Source organism: Diplotaxodon limnothrissa, linkage group LG3, assembly GCF_057381915.1.
Source record: "Diplotaxodon limnothrissa isolate DT_005_m linkage group LG3, D_limnothrissa_male_GT1.1, whole genome shotgun sequence".
Lineage (NCBI taxonomy): Eukaryota > Metazoa > Chordata > Actinopteri > Cichliformes > Cichlidae > Diplotaxodon > Diplotaxodon limnothrissa.
Window position 1 is genome coordinate 67205339 of NC_140598.1, and position 12953 is coordinate 67218291.

The 12953-nt window shown below is 41.0% G+C and overlaps 1 protein-coding gene across 1 annotated transcript in view; it reads left to right on the top strand.

The window, feature by feature from the left end:
* The window catches only part of LOC146636946 (uncharacterized), a 306161-nt gene extending 297167 nt beyond the window's left edge, over nucleotides 1–8994 (top strand). Inside the window, exon 3 of the mRNA XM_085350405.1 lies at nucleotides 8625–8994. Coding sequence (XP_085206531.1) covers nucleotides 8625–8994 — 370 coding nt within the window. The remainder of the gene's footprint in view (nucleotides 1–8624) is intronic.
* Nucleotides 8995–12953: the final 3959 nt, after the last annotated feature.

The following is a 12953-nucleotide window of genomic DNA, read 5'->3' on the forward strand; positions in this document are numbered from 1 at the left end:
GCGTGTATTTCAAAACATGTAGCTCTCCGACTTTATATCCTGTACGAGAGTTTGTCTTGTATTATGTTCAAATGTTTAATAAAAACGTGTATCACTCATTGATAAAGAAGAAAACTTTGAAGAAAACTCTGAAATTATCCCGATTAGTGAAGAGTGTGTCGTTTCCGCAGCACTATTCTTTGTTTCTATTTAATGTATTTAAATCTAGTATTGTGTAGATTCACAATGGTCAGAGGGCCCGGTGGCGCCAGTGTCCGGCAGCCTCGCCTCTGTCAGTGCGCCCCAGGGTGGCTGTGGCTACAATGTAGCTTGCCATCACCAGTGTGTGAATGTGTGTGTGAATGGGTGGATGACTGGATATGTAAAGCGCTTTGGGGTCCTTAGGGACTAGTAAAGCGCTGTATAAATACAGGCCATTTACCACTCAATGAGAATGATCATCACGTGTTCTTACATGATATTGTAAGAACTGTATTTAAATAATGTAATGGAGAGCAGAGGATCATCACACTTTTTTCATATAAATGGTAAATGGCCTGTATTTGTATAGTGCTTTACTAGTCCCTAAAGACCCCAAAGCGCTTTACACATCCAGTCATCTACACACACATTCACACACTGGTGATGGCAGCTACATTGCAGCCACAGCCACTCTGGGGCGCACTGACAGAGGCGAGGCTGCCAGACACTGGTGCCACTGGTTTCACCCAAAACCTCTGGTGATAATGACCCACACTTTTTTTCACACCTTGGCTCATGTTATGAAGCACATGATTAATAGTGGTCAGCAATGCACTCAAATACACTAATAGTATTTTAGTGTGATTTAAAATGGGGTAGCACAGTTACCTGCAAGAAGGTCCTGAGTTCAATTCCACTATCAAGCCGGGATCTTTCTGTGTGGAGTTTGCATGTTCTCCCCATGTTTGTGTGGGTTCTCTCCGGGTACTCCGGCTTCCTCCCACCGTCCAAAGACATGCAGTTAGAGGGGATAGGTCAATTGAAAAATCTAAATTGCCCATAAGTGTGAATCCATGAGTGAATGTGAGTACGGATGGTTGTTTGTCTCTGTGTGGTAGCCCTGCGACAGACTGGCAACCTGTCCAGGGTGTACCCTGCCTCTTGCCCTAAGATAGCTGGGATAGGCTCCAGTGCCCCCCGCAACCCTGAAAAGGATAAGCTGAAGCAAATGGATGAATTTAAAATGGTCTAAAATAATTTTTAGACCATTTCACTCATTGGATTTATTTCATTTTTCTGACAAATAATATTTTGATGAGACAAAATGTTCTGATGAACAGAAAATACTTCTTTCTGTAATATTTATTCTGTATAAACAGATTATACAGGAAACACTTGGGCTGATGGATTGTAGGTTTCCAGGTTTGGCAACTAGATCAAAACGTGGCACAGCTGGCAACCTAACAAACTTTTATCCACACTCCTAAAAGGTTGATTCTGTTCATCTGGCTGAGATTTTCATCAGTAATCTGGGACATTTAAAAGTTGATGTGTACCGTAAACCTACGCATACAGATCAGAATTTAATGTTTGACTCTCTTCATCCACTGAAGCATATACTGGGTGTCACCAGGACGCTGCAACATAGAGTGAACACCATCCCTACAGACACAGTGGCCAGGGAAGCAGAAGAACATCACATCAAGAAGGCCCAGAGTAAATGTGATTCAAGATTCTTTATTTGTCACGTGCATGGCTATACAGGTATAACACACAGTGAAATGTGACCTGATACACTCCTCGACTGTGCAACGAAAAAAAGAGAAAGACAGAACTTTATATACAGTGAATGAGTATATACAAAGAGGACATTATGTGTTGCAAGTGGGTGAGTTATGTACATTATATAAATAGAAATAAAATAAAATAAAACAATATGGAAAATTACATCTTGTGCACATTGTGTGGGAAGGGTGTTAAAATGTCATGTGCTATAGCGAGGCCAGAAGAATCAGGATGATATGAGAATATATGCACTGCACTACACACTGTATATAAATGCCACTTGTTTTGCACATATTCAACTCTGTATATTTTATATATTTTATTATTTTTATTATTTATTTATTTATTTTTACTATTTAATTTGTAAAAATGTGTATACACACACACACACACACACACACACACACACACACACACACGTAGGAAAATATTTAGTATACACATCCAGAAATGCATACACTATTATATATTGTACATATATTTATTAGTTTCAGGTTGGCCATTCTTGTATTTTGCTCGTTTGTGTTGTTGTGTTTGCACATCTCTGTTGCTTGTGGGGCTCGCACACAAGAATTTCACTCGCATGTGCTGTGCCAGTGTGCCTGCACATGTGATGTGACAATAAAAGTGATTTGATTTGATTTGATTTGAATATGATAATGAGTCCTGTCTCAGTCACTTAAGGATAATAGGGGGGTGGGGGGCACCCGTCCCATCCCAGCAACAGATGGGATGGGTCCTTCAAAATCTCTCACATCTCTCCACAGCACCTGTATAGAAAGTCCTGAGGATCACTGGAGAGACCCTGAACTTCCTCAGTTGTCGTAGGTTGTACAGGCACTGCCTAGCCTTTTTGGTCTGGACCTGAATGTGGGCAGACCATGTCAGGTCTGAGGAGATGTTGACACCGAGATACTTGAAGGACTGCACGTTCTCCACTGGAGCTCCATTAATGATAATGGAGGCTATCCCAGCTGGACATGTGTCAAAGCTGGAAAGGCACCTAAAGAAAACTCCAGCCCATGCAAGAATGAAGGACAACTGCTGCCTAAGTGAAAACACTCAGTGATGCTTATGTGTCAGGAGTATTGGAACAGCTAAGGCACATTTTCTCTAAACACCGTGTCTCTGTACCTTTCACAAGGATGAGGTCCCCCGGCACAAACAGTCACACTATATTACAGGTACATTACTCTGTACCTGTAATATAGTGTACGCTGTTAAGTGCCAGGAGGATAGCCATGATATATTCATCACTACACTACAGCATGTGTATGATGTGTATACATTTTTTCAAAACTAAAAGACATTGGTTGTTATAAGCTGCCATTCACACAACAACTGATGTCTCTATGCAGTTGTCTATAGGGTGTGTTATTTAAGCTGCTTTAGCCTGCCCACAGTTGCCGTGCACCTGCATGACACCTAGCAATCCACTTCCACTCCAGGTCCTCGGTTTATACTGTGTCTGATTTAATCATTGTCTTATCTGTGAAGCCTACTCTTTTCTGCACTGGGTCTTGGTGCAGTTTTCCATGTTTCAGATTCTCAATGTATGCAGAAAGGGTGGAGATATGTGCTGATGGTTTTTACATGTATATGGAATTAAATAAATGTGGTCGTCACTGAAATGTATTTTGTGTTAGGTTACAGTTTTAAGGTTTGCCCTATAGAGATGTGCATTCACTAGGATGATTCTGTCTTAAAAAAAGACTGAACCAAAGAAGATTCTGTGCCTGAAGTTAAAAAAAACAGTCACCTCAGTGTCCTATCAGCATCAGCATCATGTAACTCTCTTGCTGTGACGCTAGCTCTTTTACATTAAGTGTAAACTTGCAGTGTTAGAGACTGATTTATAAATACCTTGGGAACCATGAAGAGGCCGCTGGAAAGGCTGCTACCACCAAGTACCTGCAGAGGGTCAGGCAAGTCCTGAGGAGTCAGCTGAATGGTAAGAACAAGATCCGGGCCATCAACACGTACGCCCTGCCCGTGATCAGGTACCCTGCTGGGGTAATAGGCTGGCCAAAGGAGGAGATAGAAGCCACTGACATAAAGACAAGAAAGCTCCTTACCATGCATGGAGGGTTTCACCCCAAGTCCAGCACCCTGAGGCTGTACGCTAAGCGGAAGGAAGGGGGCCGGGGACTGGTGAGTGTCAGCACCACAGTTCAGGATGAGACAACAAACATCCAAGAATACATTGGGAAGATGGCCCCAACTGACCGAGTGCTCAGTGAATACCTCAGGCAGCAGAAACCCAAGAAAGAGGAGGGAGACGAGGAACCATCATGGAAGGACAGGCCCCTGCACGGTATGTACCACCGGCAGATAGAGGAGGTGGCTGATATCCAGAAATCCTACCAGTGGCTGGACAAAGCTGGACTGAAAGACAGCACAGAGGCACTAATCATGGCAGCACAAGAACAAGCTCTGAGTACAAGATCCATAGAGGCTGGGGTCTATCACACCAAGCAAGACCCCAGGTGCAGGCTGTGTAAAGATGCCCCAGAGACAATCCAGCACATAACAGCAGGGTGCAAGATGCTAGCAGGCAAGGCATACATGGAACGCCATAACCAAGTGACCGGCATAGTGTACAGGAACATCTGTGCCGAGTATAACCTGGAAGTCCCAAGGTCAAAATGGGAGATGCCCCCAAGGGTGGTGGAGAATGACCAAGCAAAGATCCTGTGAGACTTCCAGATACAGACAGACAAAACGATGGTGGCTAACCAACCGGACATAATGGTGGTAGACAAACAGAAGAAGACGGCTGTAGTGATCGATGTAGCGGTTCCGAATGACAGCAATATCAGGAAGAAGGAACACGAGAAGCTGGAGAAATACCAAGGGCTCAGAGAAGAGCTCGAGAGGATGTGGAGGGTGAAGGTAACAGTGGTCCCCATGGTAATCGGAGCACTAGGTGCGGTGACTCCCAAGCTAGGCGAGTGGCAGATCCCGGGAACAACATCAGAGATCTCTGTCCAGAAGAGCGCAGTCCTAGGAACAGCTAAGATACTGCGCAGGACCCTCAAGCTCCCAGGCCTCTGTTAGAGGACCCGAGCTTGAAGGATAAACCACCCACAGGGGCGTGCTGGGTGTTATATATACACACACACACACACACATACATATACATATATATATATATATATATATATATTGTCATGATTCGAGTTTTTGAGGAGGAGACAAAACGACTGCATGGTCTCTCAGTAGATGTCAAAATAGTGATTTTTATTATACATATGTACATATGGGGAAGATGAGCATCACAAGCCTTTTGGAGCCGATCTCCCCCGAACAGTCTCTTCACTAGGTTTTTATTGCAATGATGACGTCAAGTCACATGATAAGTATCAGTCAGTTCTCACTTCTATGTCCTTCTATGGCTAAGAACAACAACATGTTCCAGATGTTTCCACTCCGGGTTTCTGGGAACTTAACCAATAGTGTGTAGAATGTGTAGTTGTGTGAGAGTGTCCATTTCCGGCCAACAAAAGTTCACCGTGTCCTCATATGACTTTACTGGGGCCTGACTGGACCCACAGCTTCTGCTGGTGTTTTCGCCACATCATAGAGTATTACTTCTAGAATAGGTTTTATCCTGCGTGCTCTGAAATAAATGATAAATGATACATGATAAACTGATGATAAGTGATGCAGACTAATGAAGTAATGATGAAATAATGACGGTGCTTTATGCATGATATATAGTGACAGTAAAATAAGATGTTTTTCTCGACAATATTTATATATATATATATAACAACATCGGAGATCTCTGTCCAGAAGAGCGCAGTCCTAGGAACAGCTAAGATACTGTGCAGGACCCTCAAGCTCCCAGGCCTCTGGTAGAGGACTCGAGCTTGAAAGATTGACCGCCCACAGGGGCGAGCGGGGAAAGAAAAAAAAATAAATAAATAAAATAATATATATATATATATATATATATATATATATATATATATATATATATATATATATATATATATATATATATATATATATATATATATATATATATATATATATAAGATTGACCGCCCAGAGGGGCGAGCGGGGAAAGAAAAAAAAAATAAATAAATAAAATTATATATATATATATATATATATAATTTTATTTTATTTTATTTTTTTACAGGCCTTTGGAGCCGAGGATCGCAAGTTTCATTCTCGCCTGGGATGTCTGTATCCAGTAAGGGTCCTGAGGCTAGACCCCCTATGCTAAGTGAGCCTACTGCAGACATGAGCGAGACAGATTTTTTTTTATAGATATATATAACATATCAGAGGGGCTTTTAATAAGATATATATATAAAAAAAACCCTCTTTACATCTGCTAATGAAAGTGAAAATGAATGAAAATAAAATGCTAGAGAAAGGGCTGTGTGGAGAGCTGTTATAAATGCATGATCTGTTGATCTGTTAGAGTTTAAGTTGAGTTTAAACTACATACATCTTATGTAATACTCAATACAAATACACTATGAACACCTTCATCTTGTTGAATTTAATATGCTGTGTGTATTATATTCTGACAAGATGAAATGTAAATGTAACTGATTTTGTTCAATAATGAGTTTGAGTGGGTTTTATTTCTTTTATGTCATTTTTGATTTCGTTGTTAGTTATTATTTTGTTTTGTTTATGACTTTGAATAAATAAAGTTTGGAGGAAAAAACACCAGTGGTTGTTATCCTGCTGGGATTTGTGGTTCATTAAATACTTGGTGTTGATTTTTAAATTCACTTCTGGAACCTTATGAAGTGGAGTCAGCTTTGGATACCATGGGAACCATTGGTGCATCTCTCAGAGTTCAGTGAAGGCAAGCATTAAGCAGGACCAAAACAAATGTCCCTCACATGCCAAGGGTAAGAAAAAAACTGGTGGTCAGTGGTAGTTTTAGTAAATCAAAGGACATTCAGTGTTTTTTTTTTCCTTTTAATTGTGTTATTTTCAATTGAATTCATGTTTCAGGTCCAGTTTATCTTTAAAACTAGGCACAAACACGAGACGAAATGTCTGTAAATTTGTAGTATCTAACTTGATTATCTTTCTTATTGCTACTTTAAAGTATTTAATCATATTTTCAAGCTAAATTTTAAAGGTACATATGTTGTTTTTCATTTATGTGCTTGGATGAGAAGTCTTAACATCATTGTTGTTTTTAAGGCAGTATTTGGATAATTTTTCTCTAAACTTATTATCTTTATGTTTGTCAGAGCTGATTCACTGAGTAACACCAGCAGCCAAATGCTCACAGTGGCAGAGGTAAGTCACTTTAACGTGACACATTAGATAAGGAAGAGACATGGCATTCCAAGTGTAACCCACCTAAAATTGCCTCATGAAAATTAACTGCTGATCCCGAGGAATGCCAGGTAGGTGGCACTATGAGATTATGTAGTGCTTGTGAATTTAAATAGCGAAGGAAAACGACGTTAAGGCTGTATCCCAATTCGGGGTCTGCAGCTTTAAAGTACGCAGCCTTAACGGTCCTCAAGGTCCGCGTACTCAAAGACCGTTAAGGCCGGAAGTGCGAGGCTTGGAAACGTTTCATACAGCTTTGTTTGACAGAAATGAAGGAGAACATATTTTGTACATTTGTTTCTACATGAGCTCTGTGTGATTTGATAAGAATCTGAGGCTGAGACCACAGGACTGTACAAACATGATTGTTGGGCTTCATTTCTGTACTGAACAGTCATTTTAAGATTAGCTAGTAAATAACAATTAGATAGTGTTGTTCATGAGACTAAAATCATCTCACTTTGGTAATGTAACTATAATATGGCCAATATTATAGTTATTATATTAATCATTATTAGTTATTACAGCAGTGAGTTTGAACTCTGTGTCAAATACTGAGCTTCAGTAAAGATTCAAGTTGCAGTTATTTATTTATATCACCTTAAATCTTCACTCAAAGACAAGTATCTGTTACAGTGTATATATAGATGTATCATACATAAGAGACAAATGTTGTTCTTTTAATGTGTTGGCATTACTAAATTTGGCTCAGTGCTTACATATATGTGTAAAAAGAAAATGTACGAGCTGTGATAACTGTTTCTGATAGAATGAAGAGTAGACTTTGCTGCTCTTAACTTTTTACTGTCCACTTTCTGCTGTGAACAAACAAATTTCCTATGTGTGGGACTAATAAAGGTTTATCTTATCTTATCTTATGTGAAGGTGAAAGGTAAACTTCACAGTGACATAAAAATGTTCCCAAAGGGGCCAGGGGAACAGTTAATTTAGCATTTTTGGCATTACAGGTACAGCCAGGATATATTTTTACTTACCTTTCACTAAAATTGCAGTTTCCCTGCTGACTCCAATTATGGAATCAGATGGGGAAGCACAGAGTTTCCGTTGTTGAATAGTGGGTTTGTGTATGCATTTGGTGACGTGTGAACAGGATTACTTTGCTTACTTGTAAATAGCCTGTTTAAGTTACATATAAATGGGTAAAAAACATGTATAATTAATATGCAAAATATTGTTGGGGTAATGAGCATGCTGACTGCATCAAAACATCTTCTGACTACAAACACGTTTTTCATCCCTCACCTGGCGGGAGGAGTTTATGAAAGAAGGACACAACAACTCTTCAGTAATTTCCCATTTCCACTTTTTCACAACACCTCAGTCTTTGTAAGGAGGAAGTCTATCAGATCAAATGGTTGTAGATTGTTGTTACTCTGTCCATCTCTTCTTTCTCTTTATATACAGACCGGGAAAATGCAAAGAAGACCTCACCATAAGAAGGGGGTAGATTCAACTGAAGAACAGCTGGATCTGCGCACAAAAGTTCACACCAAACGATACCTCTGTGAGCAGTGTGGGAAAATGTTCAAAACACTATTAAGTTTGAAGGTCCATCAGCGTCTGCACACTGGACAAAAACCCTATTCTTGTGATCAGTGTGGCCAGAGCTTTGCCCAGTTAGTTCATCTTCAGGTGCATCAGTTTGGGCACAGTGGAAAAAAACCATTCCTCTGTGAAGAGTGTGGAAAGACCTTCACTCACCGAAGTCCTTTGAAAAGACACCAATACACCCACACAGGAGAAAAACCATTCCCCTGTGATGAGTGTGGAAAAAGGTTCTCTCACTTAGGGAACTTGAAAATGCACCAGCGTATTCACACAGGAGAAAAACCATTCCCCTGTAATAACTGTGGAAAACGCTTCGTCCAAGCAATTCATTTACAGAAACACAAGTGCATGCCACAGGTGTAGGAAGCATCCTGCCCTACATCGGCACTTCCACAAATGTTTATCAACCCATTAAAATAATTTGCAAGCATATTAACATGTTGTCATTCTAATTTCATTTTCAAATGAAAGCCAATGACAGGGAGATATTTTCTTTCTTTTCTAAGTGCATGTCTCATGTGTCTTAGTTATTGCTTCTTTTGATAGAGTTTTCAGATGCACTGATCAAAGCTTCACTCTCTGCAACTTGGCAGAATTGTGAGGATTTTGTTTGACTAGAGGATTTTGTGCCGCAATTCTGGATGAGGTGCTGACAAATTAATTATCAGACAACTAACTGAACCAAATGTTTACATTTTCCCCTTGCACTGTCTCTGCTCTGCTCCAAATGAAGATGCTCTAATTCTTTTTTTTTTTTCATTAAACCTGACTCGAGTCAACACTCACAGCCTGATAACTGGCTTTTCAAGCTCTGAAGTTTGGTGTTGCAGATCTCTCGGCACACCTCAGCCTGGGAGAAAAGATTTGCATTCCTCAGGTGAAACCATGCGTGTTTATTGTAGTAACACCTAATTTTCTGCTGAAGGATGGCCTCAAGAAGTGCAAAGGTCTTAAAACTGTACCAGTGGAATTAGTGTGTTACAGGTGCCAGATATCCTTACAGCTGTTTCTGTTCAGACGTTTACTGTAAGCCACGAACGTCCCAAACCACAAACATGGATGCCTAAATATGATTGAAGATTGTGCTCGTACATGAAAGCATACTCTCTGAATATTACAACATCAATCTCATAACTGCCATGGAAACAACACAGGGGCTATTATTCGTATGATTACCGAGCTGGAGCAGATCGGTGGATGCTTAGATGAATGGGCAAGTAGAAGGATGCATGGTGTATTATATGTCTAGTGGGTATGTGTTAACAGATGGGATTGCAAAGCTTAGATGAGTCCCTTGAATTGGTTTGTCATAATATCGATAGCTGAGGATAGGCACAGTGATGCTGTTTATTGATTGGTTTTGGCTAGATCAGGGGTCGGCAACCTTTCTATCTGTTAAGAAATATACTCTAAAACACTTCTTCAGTAAAGACTCAGAGAAGAGAAACACACAGAACTTCTTGCTAGCAAGGGCAGTCTCCAGAACAGACTCGCACTGAGAAACTGCCCCGGTCTTTATTTATATGCTTCAGTGGGCGTTTGTTCCATACATTGAAATGTGGAGCTGTACGTGTGTGTGGTGTGTGTAGTGTGTGTGGTGGGTCAGAGTGTGACCCTATAAATGACTTCCCTACACCTGCTGGTCTCGAAGTCCAGCAGTTCATCAAACCAAAAGGCACTTAGACTAAGACAGATATAGCTACGTTAATTCTACCGTAAAACAATAAGACAAGGTACGACCTCTCCCATACTCCTAGGATGTGGGTGTGAACACCCTGGAATGTTACAGACATTCTTTCAATATGCCACCAACTATATACTTCTAAACACAAATGATTACATGCAGTATTCTACCATATGCAAACTTATATCATTAAAAGATTATACTGACTACTAAGTACAATTTTCCTATTGACACTATCTAAAAGCCATCTAAAATTTTCTCAGAAGTCAATGTGCCATATGATGTATTAGCAATAAATTTAATAATGCTTTATATTAACAGTCACACACTATATAAAACAACTTTATAGAACTATATTTGTTCGTAGATGTTGGTGTTACACCCCTGAAAACAGGGGGGAAAGAATTACGAGAGTGATTATGACTTGCGTCTCTCATGCAGTAGTTTATTGCAGTGAGGAGAACGCGCGAAAGCCCTCTAGTGGAGAATAGAGACACTACTAATCGATCCCAGAAAAGGCTTACTAGCCAATCACTGATGTATAGATTGTAGTTCTCTTAAGTAACATGAAAGCAATTAATATAACATGAAAAATAATAAACTCTTAACCATTTTCTTACCATATTTACATTATTTTCGTCCTCATATCAACTGATATGAATTTGTATTAACTGAACAGCATATGCAGTAGTCCTTCAACCTGTCACACTTGCAGCTATCAGCGAATAGTTATCAGCTATTTTGAAACAAAAAAATACACTTTTTATCCATAACAAGAAATCTATAACAGCAAATGAACTGTACAGCAGAAAATGCAAATGCTATTTATGGTCTCCTCACAATAATGATAAGAAAAATAAACTGGGCCAATATGGCATGTTGGTTAATACAGAGATACACATGTTAATGTGATCTCTGGTCTCCCACTCAGAGACACAGGTCTCCGAGTGTCCAGCATTCAGACGGCTGCCTAAGGACACTCTTCATGTGAGAGAAAATCTGCTCACACAGATATGTAGAGCCAAATACTGTCAATGAGGCCTCTGCAATGTTCTAAAGACAGTTAAGCTTGTCAGGTAGTGATGTCCAGCAGGTGAAAATGCAGCTCCATGAACACACACAGCTGTGGATTCCAGCTGCGTTCGTAGTTCTGCAAACTTCGACCCCCACAGAGTCGAGCTCTTTAGTTCAATCAGCTGCATTTGGATGTCCTCTGTGTCCAGCCAGTTAATGCGGGACAAATCCAGCTGCTCATTAAAGCTTTCTGATGAGAGCATGAGGGTGGGAATGGATGTTTGTGTCTGTGTGTGCCTGTATGTCTGTCTCTATATGTCAGGTTGGGTATCAGACGCCACCTCTCTGGGGACACCTCAGGCCCTCCAAGGTTTGGAGGCCTATCTCCACCCACCACCACTTCCCCTGCCGGTGGCGGACTCCCTCAGGTGTCGGTGTGTTGGTGGTTCTTTGTGTCTGGGGGTGGGCGTCCGGGTACACACCGGCTCACTCCTTGGCGGCCGCTTGTCGGGGCCTGGGGCTCGCTCGGGCCCCTTTGGAGGTGGGGTGCCCCCGGCCTCTCGGCCTGGGGCTCGGTCACTCAGGCGCAGCTGGGGGCCGGCGGAGCTCACGGGCGCGTCACTGCAACTCCCCCTGACTTCTGATCCATGCGACAGTGCACAAAAGTTTTAGACAAAATAAACTAAGCTGAAACTATTAAATAACTAACCAGCCTGTGCAAGGGATCTGTGCCAGCGATCTTTTTCAGCTGATCTTTGCGAACGTGCACTGAAGTCTTAGATCAAATAAACTAAGCTGAAACCACTAAATAACTAACCAGCCTGTGCCAGCGATCTGTGTCAGCTAATCCCTGCAAACGTGCACTGAAGTTTTACAGAAAATAAACTAAGTTAAAACCATTAAATAACTAACCAGCCTGTACCAGCGATCTGTGTCAGCTGATCCCTGCGACCGTGCACTGAAGTTTTAGAGAAAATAAACTAAGCTGAAACCATTAAATAACTAACCAGCCTGTGCCAGGGATCTGTGTCAGCTGATCCCTGCAACCGTGCACTGAAGTTTTAGATAAAATTAACTAAGTTAAAACCATTAAATAACTAACCAGCCTGTACCAGCGATCTGTGTCAGCTGATCCCTGCGACCGTGCACTGAAGTTTTAGAGAAAATAAACTAAGCTGAAACCATTAAATAACTAACCAGCCTGTGCCAGCGATCTGTGTCAGCTGATCCCTGCAACAGTGCACTGAAGTTTTAGATCAAATAAACTAAGCTGAAACCATTAAATAACTAACCAGCCTGTGCCAGGGATCTGTGTCAGCTGATCCCTGCGAACGTGGACTGAAGTTTTAGATCAAATAAACTAAGCTGAAACCATTAAATAACTAACCAGCCTGTGCCAGCGATCTGTTTCAGCTGATCTTTGCGAACGTGCACTGAAGTTTTAGAGAAAATAAACTTAGTTGAAACCATTAAATAACTAACCAGCCTGTGCCAGGGATCTGTGTCAGCTGATCCCTGCAACTGTGCACTGAAGTTTCAGATAAACTAAGCTGAAACCATTAAATAACTAACCAGCCTGTGCCAGCGATCTGTGTTAGCGGATCCCTGCGACCGTGCACTGAAG